The sequence below is a fragment of the Carcharhinus amblyrhynchos genome, chromosome 21 (assembly GCF_965287045.1).
Source record: "Carcharhinus amblyrhynchos chromosome 21, sCarAmb.v2.hapA, whole genome shotgun sequence".
NCBI classification, from domain to species: Eukaryota; Metazoa; Chordata; class Chondrichthyes; order Carcharhiniformes; family Carcharhinidae; genus Carcharhinus; species Carcharhinus amblyrhynchos.
Window position 1 is genome coordinate 33,635,383 of NC_137344.1, and position 15,319 is coordinate 33,650,701.

The 15,319-nt window shown below is 43.9% G+C and overlaps 1 protein-coding gene across 1 annotated transcript in view; it reads right to left on the reverse strand.

The window, feature by feature from the left end:
* The window catches only part of mycbpap (mycbp associated protein), an 81,570-nt gene that overhangs the window by 61,028 nt on the left and 5,223 nt on the right, over window positions 1-15,319 (reverse strand). Inside the window, exons 2-6 of the mRNA XM_080208995.1 lie at window positions 14,714-14,841; window positions 11,430-11,580; window positions 9,827-9,933; window positions 9,133-9,307; window positions 223-338 (exon numbers count right to left, since the gene is read on the reverse strand). Coding sequence (XP_080065121.1) covers window positions 223-338; window positions 9,133-9,307; window positions 9,827-9,933; window positions 11,430-11,580; window positions 14,714-14,841 — 677 coding nt within the window. The remainder of the gene's footprint in view (window positions 1-222; window positions 339-9,132; window positions 9,308-9,826; window positions 9,934-11,429; window positions 11,581-14,713; window positions 14,842-15,319) is intronic.

Here is a 15,319-nt window from a genome sequence, read left to right on the forward strand (position 1 = left end):
TCCCAGAGTTTTTCATGGGAGGAAGTGAACTCCCAGAGCCCATCATGGGAGGGAGTGAGCCGCCAAAGCCAAGAACAAGAGAGACTGAATCTCAAGAGCCAAGAACGCGAGTGAGTGTCCCCCCACCCCACACAAAGCTATGAACATGAGGGAGTGATCATCTATAACTACGCAATGCACCCTTGGATTCTATGAGTAAAAGGGAGGAAAACTATTGCTGACCTTCCCAGGACCCAGAGCTGCCATGGTTTGATCGATGAGGTTAGCCTGCTGTCTCGCCTGTCCAAAATCCTCACATTGATTCATCAAGAGGTCTTCAACTGGCTTGTTTAGGACATCTAAACAGAGAATGATCAAGTTCTAAAATTATTCAGAAAGTTTATTTTTGTGAGGAGGAAGAGTAAAAACATAAACAGTCATTTGGTACTATCATTGCTGAAAAATTACACACATTGAAGCTTTTCATCTCGCACTTGTCAGGACATCGTCCAAGAAATCAAATTATAAAGGGAACAACAATTCACATTGCATGAGAAGATTGGCAAGTAGACTCTTGAATGATAGAGGTACTGTCATGGCAAATGCACCAGTTAGTAAATACTGACAGTTAACTGCCAAGCTTTGATAAATTCAAACCAGGTAATTTGACTCTGATTGGTCAAGGCATTGCCTTGGGGAATGAACCACAAAGTGGCTTTTGCCATTTTGTTTAGTCGAAAAAGGTGCAAATGTGTGCATGTTGTTTCTGTCTGCAAAGGACAGAGCCCTATGTATTCATGTATATAGCTTTTAGCATGTGTAAGTCACACAGTGAGCCCAACAGAAAATCTTAAATTGGTTATGAGTGTAATTCTTAGCACATTTATGTTGCCCAATTACAGAATTAAATCCATGGGGCAATTCTCTCAGCCAACTGCTCTGCCTTTGTAGCGCAGCGGGCTGGAAGACTCTAGTGGAAGTCATTTCATGGGCATCCCGTAGAGCGCCACAGCCTCTGTGTGTCTCCGGCAGCCAGATTTCCAGTGCCGTCAACTGGAAATCGGCACGGTGCTGCATAATGTATGCAGACCCTCATTTTAATATCACTTAAATTCCATTAGCAGGCCTGGATCTGAAATCTCCAGGCCTCTTTCCTGCCCCCTCCCCCACCACCACCAGGAGTATTTCACTTCAGTGGGGTTTAATAAAGCTCCCCATTTGCAGAGAGCTGTTGGCCTGACCCCACTGGAATACAGAGGGGCAATCGAGGCCCCCCTGAGGGTCGGGTGCCAGGTGAAAGTGCCCCCTGGGCATTGCAACCTTTGCAGTGCCAGTCTGTTTCCTCTGGCACTGCCCAAGGGACAAAGAGCTAATGCCCAGGGGGCAACTTTGCACTGCCCATCAAGCAGTGCCGGGGGTGGGGAGGGGAGAGCGGGAGGCTAATGGGGACAGGGTCTCTGGCAGGACAATCTGTGGGGGTGGAGGGGATCCCATGTCACTGTGCACTTTCAGCTAAGTGACAGAGGGACGGAAGGCCAGTTATTGGAGTTACTGGTGGGGAGGAAAAAATTGGGATATTGGGACTGTGGGGAGGGAAGCTGGCCTGGGCATGGTTTGGGGGCGGGGGGGGGGGGGGGGGGGAGGATTCACATGGCTGGTCAACAATTGAGTTGGCCAGTAATCGGGTGGCCAGGATCAGGGGTCACTGTGCATGCGCCAATCTCAGCATTGACAGATTGGTGCATGCACAGTGGCCCACTCAGTGCTATACTACTGACCTCTCCAATGGGTATAGACCCCACCCACCGCTTTTTGGACTGATTCATGTTTGTGCACTAATTTAGGGCATTCATTTTGAAACTCCTGCTGAAAAAGCCAGTGTGATTTATTCTGGTTTTTACACAAATTTGACACTTAGAATTTTTTGGGAGAATCATCCCCCTAACGTTGGACACTGTGTAAGCCTGGGCTGGTTGGGTACGGTTAGTATTTTGCTATTGTAAGCACCAGAAGGGACATATCTTTGCCAGCCCAAACCTGAATATTGTCTGGATCTTGCTGTATATGCGCGTGGAGTGCTCAAGTATCTGAAGAGTCACATCTGAGGAGACCACGCTGATGAAATGTACACCGTTACAAATAGACTTGAAATGAAACATCCCGAGGCCTTGTTCATCGTGGCCGGGGACTTCAATTAGTCCAAGTTCATAAGCTTCCTACCAAGATATCCCCAATATGTCTTCAGTTCTACCAGTTGCCCGAACATCCTAGATCTCTGTTACACAAACATCAAACATTCTTACTGTCCTATCGCCCGCCTACACTTTGGTAAATCAGACCACAAAACTGTGCTCCTGCTCCCGGCTTGCAGGCAAAAACTGAAGCGGGAGAATTCATCAAAGAAAATCGTGCAATGTTGGTCTGAGGAATTGGGTGATCTCCTATGGCACTGCTTACAGTCAGTTGACCAGTCAGTTCTTAAAAACTCTGTGACTAGATTGAATGAGTACACTACTACATTAACTGACTTCATTAGTAAGTGTATAAAAGCCTGTGTGCCAAAGACGCAAATCTGCATGTTTGTCAACTGGAAACCATAGATGAATAGGGGTATTCACTGCTTGCTGAAGTTCAGGTCTGATGCGTTCAAGTCAGGCGACCCTGATCTATACAAGAAAGTCACATATGATCTAAGGAGATCCAGCAAAGATGCCAAAAGACAATAACTGACCAAGCTAGAGACCCAGGCTAGCCACATGAACGTCTGCTGACTACGGCAAGGTCTGCAAGACATAACAGGCTACAAGATGAAGGCATGTAAAATCACCGGCACCAACGCACCTCTCCCGGATGAGTTCAATGCATTCTACACCTGTTTTGAGCAAAAGGTCAGCGAGACCATGCCCTCCACCCTGGAAGCCTCAGATGAACCTGTATCTGAGGTCACCATTGCAGATGTCAGAGCAGCCTTCTTGAAGGTCAACCCACGGAAAGCAACTAGCCAGGATCGGGTACCCAGATGAACATTCAGATCCTGCGTGGATCAGCTGGTGGGGTATTCACAAACATCTTCAACTTCCCTTTACAACAATTGGAGGTCCCTATCTACTTCAAGAAGATGATCATCATTCCGCTACCAAAGAAAAGCCAGGCAGCGTGCCTTAATGACTATTGTCCATGACTCTGCCATCCATCATCAAAGTGATTCGAAAGGTTAGTCATGGCACGAATCAATTCCGGCCTCCCAGATTACTTGGATCCACTAGTTTGCATAACACTTTAACAGATCCACAGCAGAAGCCATCTCTCTGGCCTTGCACTCAACCCTGGAACACCTAGATAAAAAAGACATCTACATCAGACTCCTATCTATTGGCTACAGCTCAGCCTTCAACACCTTTATTCCTACAAAACTCGCCTTCAAACTCCGTGGCCTAGAGCTTGGTTCCTCTCCCCATGACTGGATCCTGAACTTCCGAACCCACACACCGCAATCAATAAGGGATAGGCAACAACACCTTCTCCATGATTATCTTCAACACCAGTGCATCACAAGGTATCCTCAGCCCCTTACTATACTCCTTATGCACCTATGACCGTGTGGCCAAATTCCTCTCCAACTCGATTTTCAAGTTTACTAATCTCAAAAAATGATGAGACAGAGTACAAGTAAGAGATAGAGAATCTGGTGAATTGATGCAATGACAGTAATCTCTCCCTCAACATCATCAAAACGAAGGAGATAGTCATCAACTCCCAGGAAGCGTAAGGGAGGACATGCCCCTATCTACTTCAATGGGGACCAAATAGAAATGGTCGATAGCTTCAAGTTTTTAGGTGCCCAGATCACCAACAACCTGTCCTGGTTGTTGACACTATAATTAAGAAAGCCCACCACACCACTACTTTCTAAGAAGACTAAGGAAATTTGGAAATCCGACATGACTCTCACCAACCTTACAATATACCATAGAAAGCACCCTTTCTTAGTTGTATCACAGCTTAGTATGGTTCCTGCTCTGTCTAAGACTGCAAGAAACTACAAAGGGTCATGAAGGAAGCCCAGTCCATCATGCAAATCAGCCTCCCACCCACCTAATTCGTCTAGACGTCCTGCTGCCTCAGACAAACAACTAGCATAATTAAGGACCCCACATACCCCAGACATATTCTCTTCCACCTTTTTCCATCACGAGAAAGATACAAAGGTCTGAGGACACGTACCAACTGACTCAGGAAGAGCTTCTTGCCTGCTGTAATCTGACTTTTGAATGGACCTACCTTGCATTAAGTTGATCTTTCTCTACACCCTGTAACATTACGTTCTGCACTCTCTCCTTTTCTTCTCTATATATGGTATGCTTTGTCTGTATCATAGAGTCCCTACATTGTAGAAGCAGGCCATTCAGCCCATTGAGTCTGTACCGACCACAATCACATGCAGCCCTATTCCCATAATCCCACACATTTATCCTGCTAATTCCCCTGACATTAGGATCAATTTAGCATGCCCAATCAACTTATCCCTCAACTTTGGGCTGTGGGAGGAAAATAGGAGCACCTGGAGGAATCCCATGCAGACATAGGAAGGACGTGCAGGCTCCACACAGACAGTGACCCAAGGCCGGAATTGAATCTGGGTCCCTGGCGCTGTAAGGCACCAGTGCTAATCACTACGCCACCGTATAGCACTCAAGAAAGAATACTTTTCACTGTATACTAATACATGTGACAATAATAAATCGAATCAAATAACCCTGAACATTGTTCAATAATCAGCGAACATTTGTACTTCCCACATTATGACGAGGGTGGGAAGGTTATTGATAAATCAGTGAGGGTGGTTGAGCCTTGGCCACTAGCCTGAGGAACTGCTATAGCAATGTCCCTGGACTTAGATGATCGACCACCAACAACCACAGCCATTTTCCTTTGTGCTAGGTATGACCATTACCAGAGGAGAGAGACCCTTTTGCTAGTTTCTTGATTGCACTCAGTCAAATGTTGCCCGTTTCAATGGCGTTCACTCTCATCCTATCTCTTGAGTTCAGCTCCCTTATCCATGTTTGGTTTTTGGGTTGGACAGGTAGAGGACATTATTCTATGATTCTCCTTAGAATCATAGAATCCCTATGGTGCAAAAGGAGACTATTCGGCTTGAGTCTGCACCAACCACATTCTCACCCAGTACCTATTGCTGTAACCCCACCTACTTACCCTGCTAATTCCCTGACACTAAGGTCAATCTAGCATGGCCAATCAACCTAACCCGTACATCTTTGGACTGTGGGTGGAAACTGGGAGCAACTGGAGGAAACCCAAACAGACATGGGAAGAATGTGCAAACTTCACACAGTGACCCGAGGCCGGAATTGAACCTAGAAGGCACTTGTGAGGCAGCGATGCTAACCACTGTGCCACTGTGCTTGCTCTGCTTCTGTGTTCGGCTCACGTCCAACCCTCGTTGCTCTTTGTGATGCCTTGCCCTTATATTGTGGCTTGTTGTCTTCTTGTGCCCTGGGCCTTTTCCTTTTTTTTAATTACTCATTAGTTTTTTTGTGTAGGGTGGTGGTGGGGCGGGGAGGGGGTATATTTACGTACGAAGAAAAATAGGGGGATGGGGAGTGACAAGGTGTTGGCGAGGTTCCCTGGAGGAAGAGGACAGTGGGTGCCTGGGTTCTGTCATATTTTCGGTGGTTGGGGAGGGGTGGCGGTGTGTGTTAGGGGGAGGGGGCTGTTAGATTTGGAACTTCTGTTGTGTTTCCGGGAGTTGGGGTGGATGTCAAGGTGGTACGTGTGTTGGAGCGGGTTTTCTTGGGTTTCCTGGCTGGGGAGGTTGTGTGCGCATGTTGCTCAGTAAGTGTCTGAATTGGGGGGCTTCTCCTGGGGATAGTAGTGGGCTAATGGGAGGAGATCAGGCAGTGGAAATTCCTGGGCTTCCCTGAGAGGGATGTTTATGGATAGCTAGTGAAAGGTGGTTTGTTGTCTTCCTGTATCCTGGCTGTTTAGCCTCCTGTGTACGTGTCTGTTGGAGTAGGTGAGGGGAGGGGGCTATCAGAGCTAGTGGAATGGAGTGACATTTTGTTTGTGGGTGTTTTATGTTGTGGTGGCAGTATCTATGTTTGGATCAGGGTTGTAACCAGATCAGGAGTTGAGCCACAGTGGAACCAAACTGAGTATCAGGGAGCAAGTGAGTGCTGCTTGATAGCACTGCTGACAATACCTTTCATCAATCTGCTAATATTTGAGAGTAGAATGATGGGGTGATAATTGGCTGGGTTGGATTTGCCTGCTTTTTGTGGACAGGACAATTTTCCACATTTTTGGGTAGTTGACTGTGTCACAGGAACAGCATGGCTGGGGGCCTGGCTAGTTCTGGAGTACAAATCTTCAATTCTGTTGCTGGAATGCTCACTCCAGAATTCAGGGGTCAGGGCCACTGACAGATCACATGCGTTGATCTGTGAGTGCTGAGATCAGCACATGTACAGTGGCCCCTGTGTACCGGCCTCCCAATCGCTAGCCAGTCCCGCAACCCCCACAATGACAACCCTCTGTCCCAACCCCCGCAATGCCCCGATCGTTGGCCCTCCAAGCTTGCCAGGGCTAGCCTCAACGCCCCTCCCCCTTCCCCGCACCCCCCACCAGCAGTCCTGATCCACCCTGCAGTCCCAACTCTCCCCCCTGCAACTCCCCACTACACTACCTTCATTGACCAATTTAGTGACTTCAACTCAATCCAGTTAATCAGGCATAATATGCATTTTAACCTATGCTTCTTCAAGTGAGGGTCATTCTGTCGTTTTTCCATTACTGATGTTTGACTGACTAACTTTGTTTCTTAGCTTTATCCCTGCCCTTTTTAAATAGGGTTTTGATGTTTAAAATCCTCCAGTCTCTGCGAAATTGATTCATAACACTTGTAAGTTGTGGGCTAGCATCAGAATAAACTTACGGATTGTCGTAACAGTGGTTCATTAATGTGCTTTGAGGAAGGGACCTTACATGGTCTGGACTACATGTGGTTCTTGATATCCTCTGAAATTGTAAAAAGCTAAAGATCAAAAGTGAGTTGTGACACTATCAGCTCAACAGTTGAGGGGGGTTTGGGGCTGGGGGAGTCGGGACTGCTGGTGGAGCGGTGCCAGGATGGGGGAGGGTTGAGGCTAGTAGGCCCTGGACTGAAGTCTCCGGGCCTGCTAGTTGTATTCAAAAATCAGTATTTAAATCATTTATGCACCTCCCTGCTGATATTCAGCATGGAACTGAGGTGGGATGCACTATCGAGGTGGGATGTCCAGCACAGATCAGCTACCACTGGAATCTTGCAGCCTGCATTGAGTGCAGCTCAATGGGAGAATCGCCCCCATGATTTACACAGCTAGATTCAAACTAATAACAACAGATTTATTCTAAGAGCTGTTGCCTGCACTGAGGACCGACTGAAACTAAAAGCAGGAGCCTGTGGAACTCCAAAGACATCATCGCCAAATCATGTGATCTGCTCTTAAAGCAATCATGTAACTATTTAAATATATAACATCCCAGCACAAATCCCTGTGGGCACACTACTCGTCACAACCTGCCAACCAGAAAAAGACCCATTTATGCCAACTCTATTTCCTGTTAGCTAGCCAATCTTTAATCCATACCAATATATTACCCCTGACACCATGGGCTTTTCTTTTATGCAGTATCCTTTGATGTAGTACCTTATCAAATGCTGTTTTGAAAGATGCATCTGTTCAGGTAGATTAGTGAGGATGAGGTTCCTTCACCATCTGATGCAGACTCAGTCTAGCAGCTGTGTCCTTTAGGATTTGGGCAGTTTGGTCAGTAGTGGTGCTACCAAACCCCTTTTGGTGATTGTCCTTGAAAACACCCACCCAGGCAACATTCTGTGTGCTTATCACCCTTAGTGTTTGTTCCAATTGTGTTTAACATTGAAGGCCACTGATTTAATAGTTGAGTTTAAAAAAAGGAGTAAAATCTGAATTTCTCAATTTCCTTGGCACCTCTCCAGTATTCACTCAGTGCCAGTATTCCTGCAAGTTCTCCCTTTATTTCCTCATGAATCCTTGAATGGATCTTAATCAACCCTTGAGATTTATTTCCCTTGGCTTTATACAGCTGTCGAGCTGGTAGTGTCACAGCTCACTGTTGATCTTTAGCTTTTAACAATTTTAGACAATATCAGGAATCACATGTAAGGTCCTTCTTCAAAGCATATTAATGAACCATAGTTATGACAATCCATAAGCTTATTTTGATGCTAGCCCACAAATTACAAGTGTTATGAATCAATTTCATAGAGACTGGAGGATTTTAAACATCAAAACCCTATTTAAAAAGGGCAGGGATAAAGCAAAGAAATACAGGTTAGTCAGTCAAACATCAGTAGTGGAAAATGACAAAATGACCCTCACTTGAAGAAGCATAGATTAAAATGCAAATTATACCGGATTGAATTGAAGTTACAAAGTCAGTTGGTGACGGTAGTGTGGTGGATGTTGTGTACATGGACTCTCAAAAGGCATTTGATGAAGTATCACATAACAAGCTTATCTGGAAAGAGGAGCATGTGGGATTAATGGAAAATGGTAATTTGGGAATGAAATTGGCAAAGGCAAAGGAGGTTGCGAGTAGCGATGATCAGCAAATGGCTGCAAATTCACAAATCTTCCAAGGTCTCAGGGCAGGTTAATAAAGTCAATAAGAAGTCTCACAACACCAGGTTGCAGTCCAACTGGTTTATTGGTAGCACAAGCCACAAACTTTCAGAGCACTGCCCCTTCATCAGCTGAGGATGAAGGGGCAGTGCTCCGAAAGCTTGCGGCTTGCACTACCAAATAAACCTGTTGGACTTTAACCTGGTGTTGTGAGACTTCTTATTGTGGTTACCCCAGTCCGATGCCAGCATCTCCACTTCAAAGTTAATAAGATGGCAGACTGATATAGGATATGTGGATTTGCAGATACGGGCAATGAATATAAAACAAGGAGATCATGCTAAACAATAATAAATCAATTCTGGGCACCAAACGTTAGGAAGGACTTCAAGGCCTTGGAGAGGGTGCAGAGAAAATATTGAAATTTATTATTTCTTAACTTATAAATCAACTTCTGTGATTAGCTTCACTAAGGACCACTTACTTGAGATTAGTTGCTGTGTTCTCTTCCTCTCTGCCATGTGCCACTGCCAGTTCACCAAAGCATGGTCCTGATTTTGTGATTTGGCATAAATAATGTCTTCAGGCTTCTTTCCATAAACCTGCAACTCTTGAGTCTTGGCTTCAGGAGGATGGCAATCAGAGATTGCATTGGCCATCTGAATAATATAGGAAACATTAGGTTAAGCCGATAAGGGTTCTGCCACTAAGCAGTGACTTAGGACAGCCAGTGCTGGATAATGGAATGGACCTCTACCAGAAACAGCAGTAAGAGGTCATATTGCCTCTTTATCCATGGGACCAGGGCTAAAATTGCCAACAGAATGAAAATCCCTCAGATTGAAAATGTAGCAATGGGCAGGAAACGATCAACTGGTGGATCAAGTTTTCCATATAGAATTGCAACATTTGTTGCAGATAATGTGTTGCCTATATACCTACTTATCTCCCAATATCCAACTGCACACACATCCTTTCACATTTTGTCCACAATTGCCCTCCTGCTCATATTCCCACCAACCCAACTGTCCACCATTGGTCATACAATCCTGTGGTAGGGGCAAAATAAATGAACAAAATGAGACGATTTGAGGAATATAAATTATATCACATATTTCCCTAACAGTCCTCCATGTCTCAGCTGTTATCAGAAGGTTCATGGTATGCTTGTACTCTACCTCAGTAAGTCCTCTTGCAAGCAATTCTTGCTTAAAATCTGCTAAGCTTCCAAGGATACTATGGGGCAGAACTCTCCCCTCTGTATCGAAGCGAGGACCCCCAGCACCTGTAGGATTAAGACATGATTATAAACATTGCTTGTAACAGTTGTGTGTTGGTAGTTATTAGCTGGAGGAAATCTTTGGAGTCCAATATAAATCATACAGCATTTAATACGCTCACACCATAAGATAGTATTCACAGTCATCTTACCATTGGAAGACATTGGCCGGAATTCTCTGACCTCATCTGCAACTGGAATTATCCGGTCCCGCTGCTATGAACGAAGATTTGGTTGAATACCAAATTCGCCGTTCACATTGGCAGTGGTAGTGGGAAGTGTGAGATCGAAGAATTCTGGCCATCGTGTAAAGGACTGTACTTTCCTATGAGAGAATTAAGAGCTGTACGAGCAATAAGGAATGGGACATTTTGCATATAAGGTAACTAGGTTTATCATCCAGTTCATCTTGTGTCCATGACATCTTTGTCAGCCTCGCCTCAGCTCTGACCTATCCCTGACCTTCTATTCTGCTCCAACTCCCTCTCCAGCTACATTATCAATCACATTTCTACCCCATTTCAGCTTTGAAGAAGAGTTATACAGATTTGGAACATTAATTCTTATTTTTCTGTCTCCACAGATGGGAAAAAACAGCCTGTGATCGAAGGAGCAGCTACATACAGATTCTTCCATTAAAACGTAATTGTTTAACTGGCAGTATGATATCTGTGGTGTTAGGGGCAGGCTGGGGGAGGTGTTCATTCAGCCATTGGGCTGCAAGTTGGATAAGCTTGATCTAAACCATTTATCTCCATTTGTGCTACTAGTTCATCTATTTATTGTAGATGCTTCCTGCTTTCAGATAAAAAAGCCTTGAATTTAAATTTTTATACTACTATTTACTTAGGCCCTATTTGCTAATGGACTCTTCTTCAGAGCTTCTTCAGAGCAGCTTAGTTTAGATTCCTAATCACTGCCTTAGTTGCACTAACTTGCCAGGATACTGGTCATTGGCCAGCTTTAGATGGAGTTGAATCCAGCCGCTTTATCTCTAGAGTAATGGTGCCAGTGCCCATGAATTGAAATGCCTTCTTCCTACACTGCTTTTTGAGCCAGATAAATTCTCCGATTTGCTTGACTCTCTACCAGTTAGTACATGGCTCAGGCAACAATCCAGAGATGATTATCTTTGAGGTTCCAAGTTTTAATTTGGACCCTACACTCCCCACACAGAGACCTTCCATTCAAACAAATATACACATCCTCCCCACACTCACACAGATATATGCTCACAAATATCACACACACAGTTGTCTAAACATCCCACACACAGGAATGCCATGCACTGTCCACATACAGATGCTTAGACACATGCACACAGATAAACATATGCTCCCCTGCCCCATCCACACACACACACAGTTAAACACAATAACAATGATACATATGTCACCTCTAACAAACTAAATTAATTCACGATTACTATGTTCTTGAAAAAGTAGGGATTCTATCGAAAAAGAGCAGGGGATCTTCATACTGTTTCACAAACGATTACTAACCTGAATAGTCCAGAGTTTTCAGTTCATCCAAAGGTGGAGCAGGTTTAGCAATAAACCTTTTCATTGACACTTCTTTCTTTGGTTTTGGTTTTCGAATCACCATTGTACTGGTGATAGGAATTGCCTTTAAAGGCATCCGGGGAACATGAAGCTACCAGAGCACAAAGGCAAAACAAATGTAATTAATTTATTGCTATAATTAGCCAACGAGATGGAGCTTTATCTTTTGTAGTCTGGAAATTCAATCTTTTACTAACTTCAGTGTCACATTTTGTGTTTTTTCACTATTCTTTGCTCCACATTCATCGGTTATGTATCATATTGTCCTAATCCTCAAAGCTAACCCAAACAGATATCTTCATTTATGAATCTGAACAGAGTTAGTAAGCAGTTTGATTCAATTCTGTCCCGTCCATTACTGATGAGATGCACTTTCACTCTTCAGCAAGGCTCCCTGGAAATGTGGATGTTCTGACTAATTTTGTCCCTTTCTACTTAACTGCCTGAGGAGAACACGGGAGGTGGGGTATGTCATAGTAGCACAGCAAGGGAGAAGAGGGAGGTAGGAAGATGGAATAAAATGGATGAATGGCTTGGCAATGGAATGGCATGGAGGGTGGGAAAGGACATGGGTGTGGTGGAACAGTATGGAATATATGGAATAGGGCAGGGGGTGAGATAGGAAGAAATGATGAGATTGGCATGGAATATTTTTATAATAACAACTTTCCTTTGACACTTGGTCAATGAGGCAGATTTAAGGAGAATCGTAAAGGAGGAAAGAGGTAGAGAGTTGCAGAGGTTTAACAGAGATTATCCAGGTCTTGGGGCCTAACCAGGAAGAAAAGCAATGGCGAGAAATTCTCTGGCTGCAATGTTATAGATAAAAATTGAACCAGACGAGTGCACTCCTACCTGGATGGTTGATACAGCAGAGGGTTGGAAGAGGATGCTGTGGTCAACTTTTTCAAAAGCTGCAAACAGGTTGAGAAGGATGAACTGGGAACATTTATCTTTGTGACAATCATGTAGGATGTCATTTCTGAGTTTGGTAAGGATTGTTTTAATACTATGACAGGAGCAGAAATCTGATTCGAGGGATTAAAGCATGTGTTCTAGGGAAGATGTGCACAGGTTTTAGTGCTGAGTGTGTTTGTTAAATTGGAAAGGAAAGAAAGCTTGTAGATGGGGCAGAGAGATCATTTGCAAGGACAAAGGAGAAAAGCATGAGTTATTTGAGTAAACATATGATAAGATTTGATGGGGAAGGACACAGTATCTGAGGAAAGTTAATTATTAACAATATGAGCTAACATGTGTGTCAGGAAAGGGAATTGGATCATCAGCTGTTCAGTGGGAATCAAGCCTGGGGGACAGCAGGTGGGTATAATGGACAAGATGAGCTTGGTGAGAGGATGTGAAAAAGCAATAAAGGAACTAAGGAAAAGTTCAAGCTGAGGGCAGGGAAGAGCTCAGTGGAAATTTTGCTGGGTGTTCTGAACATGGGAGGGAATTAGCAGTGACAGCTGAATGGTCTCAATCTTTGTCACAATGAAGTCCACAACATCCTTGAATTTGTTGGAGGTGAGAGTGGAACAACAGGCAAGAAGGGTTTATGAAGATGGCTTACAGTAGAGAATAGATGCTGTGCGTAATCTTTGAATTCCACAATGATCTAGAAGAGTGAGGAGTTTTGGCAGGGGGTAGTGGAACTAAACGGTGCTTTTCACGGTCCAGCTGAAAGGCAGTTGAACGGCTAAGTCAGTAATCTACCACAGATATTCAAGTTTGTGTCCTTGGAGTTCATTGAGTAGTGATGAGGACCACATCAGGAAACAACAAGGGTGAGAAAGAGTAAAGGTTTTAGTGGGGACACTGGCAAAGATGAAGTTTGAAGTGTTATCACAGAGATAGACTGTTGTGGAAATGTTGTGATGAATAGTTGGGAATGCAAATTATTTCTTCCAAGTTACTCTTCCATTATTTTAATGATAATCCTCAGTCTATCCTAATTTGCAGTGGAGACAATCTACCTGGCCAATATTTAACATTCAACCAGCATCTCCGAAACAGATTATTCAGTCATATATCTTTTGATGTTAGTACATCCCTTTTTTTATTCACTTATGGAATGAGGTGTTGCAGGCAAAGCCAACATTTATTGTCCATTCCTAATAGCCCTTGAGAAGGTGGTAGGTGTGTCAACTACTTAAACTACTGCTGAACATGTGTTGAAGGTACACTCTCAGTGATTAATAGAGCAAATTCCAGGATTCTAATCCAGTAACTGTGAAAAACATCAATTTAATTCTATGACAGAGTGTTGTGCAGCTTGGGCTGGGGGGAAGGACTTACAAGTGGTAGTGCTCTAATGCCTCTGCTGCCCTTAATATTCTAGGCAGTAGAGATTGCAGGTTTGGGTGAAGGATCCTTGGTTAGTTGCTGCATTGCATCTTGTAGATGGAACACGCTGCTGTCACTGTGTCAGTGATGGAGTGAATGTTTAAGGTAGCATATTGGGTGCTCTTCAAGCAAGCTGTTTTGCACTGGATGGTGCCAAGTTCTTGTATTGTTGGAGCTGCACTTGTCCAGGCAAGAATTGACTTGTGCTTTGGAGATGGTGGACAGGTTTCAGCGTGTGAAGTCACTAACCAGATCTTGTAACCAAAATGTTTATGTGACTGGTCCAGTTCAGTTTCTGGTCAATGGGTAACCTCCACGATTTTAATAGTGGGAGATTCAGCAACGGTAATACCGTTGCAGGTTAGAATCTTGTTAGGTATGATAATTGCCCGGCACTCATGTGGTATCTATCACCATAAGCCTAAATGCTTCCCAATTCTTGCTTTCTGTAGGTTTGAGTTGCTTCATTATCTGAGCGAGTGTGAATGGTACCGAACATGGCAAAATGCCAAGGCTTGCAACAAATCAGTGTTCCGCTGAGATTAATGTCACAACTTATCTATATTCTGGTTTACACTCCCTGAAGAAGCTAATGCTTTCATCAAAACGATATTCTGTACAGCATGTACCAAATCTGAGCGTGGATGTCACAGCTACCATTTTGGAATCAAAACAGCACACCAAAAAAAAGGGCACTATGGAGCCAAATCATGCAGTAACAAAGGTCAGTGTCAGCTGATACGTAACTCTGGTGGAGTCATGTTCAGATCCCAAGGCCTTCCATCTGGGTATCTCCATAAAACTGACTTTCACAGGAAAACCCGAAGTTGCTTTTCAAAGATACACCACTAAAATGGTACAAATAAAACGTCTCTCCTTACCTGATCCAGGTCTTCTGCTTTTATTGCTAGGGCCATTATGTCTTCTCCCTTCAAAATAACTTCCTCCTGTGGTTCCTCCTTAATTGGGATAATCTCCTCAATTTCCTTTTTATTTTCTTTCTTCTTTTCTACCAAACACAACAATCATCCCACAGGTCATTCCATCACAAAGATTGATTAAAAAATATTTTAAATGTGCTTTTATTACAGCTGTGCAGAGGAAATCAAAACACAACAAGAACAATATTTATAGAATGCACCGTTATATAGCAAAATGAATTATCCCAAGGTGCTCCACAGGGACATTGATTAAAAAAATGATCTACATAAGGAGATATTTGCCAGAATTCTACTGCCCGCCACTACTGGAATGGGAGCGGGCAAGGAGCGGACAAGGAGCGGACAATGGGAAGGTCCGTTGACCTCAAGTGGGATTTTATGGTTTTGGGACGAGAGAAGCTTGTAAAATCCTGCTCATTGGATCAGATATTGAACAAAAAGAGACAAGTATCTTAAAGGTGGAATGTGAGGTACAGAGGAAAATAAGTATAGGGAAGAAAATCCAGAGACTGGGGCTTGGGAACTGAAGACATGTATGCCAATAGA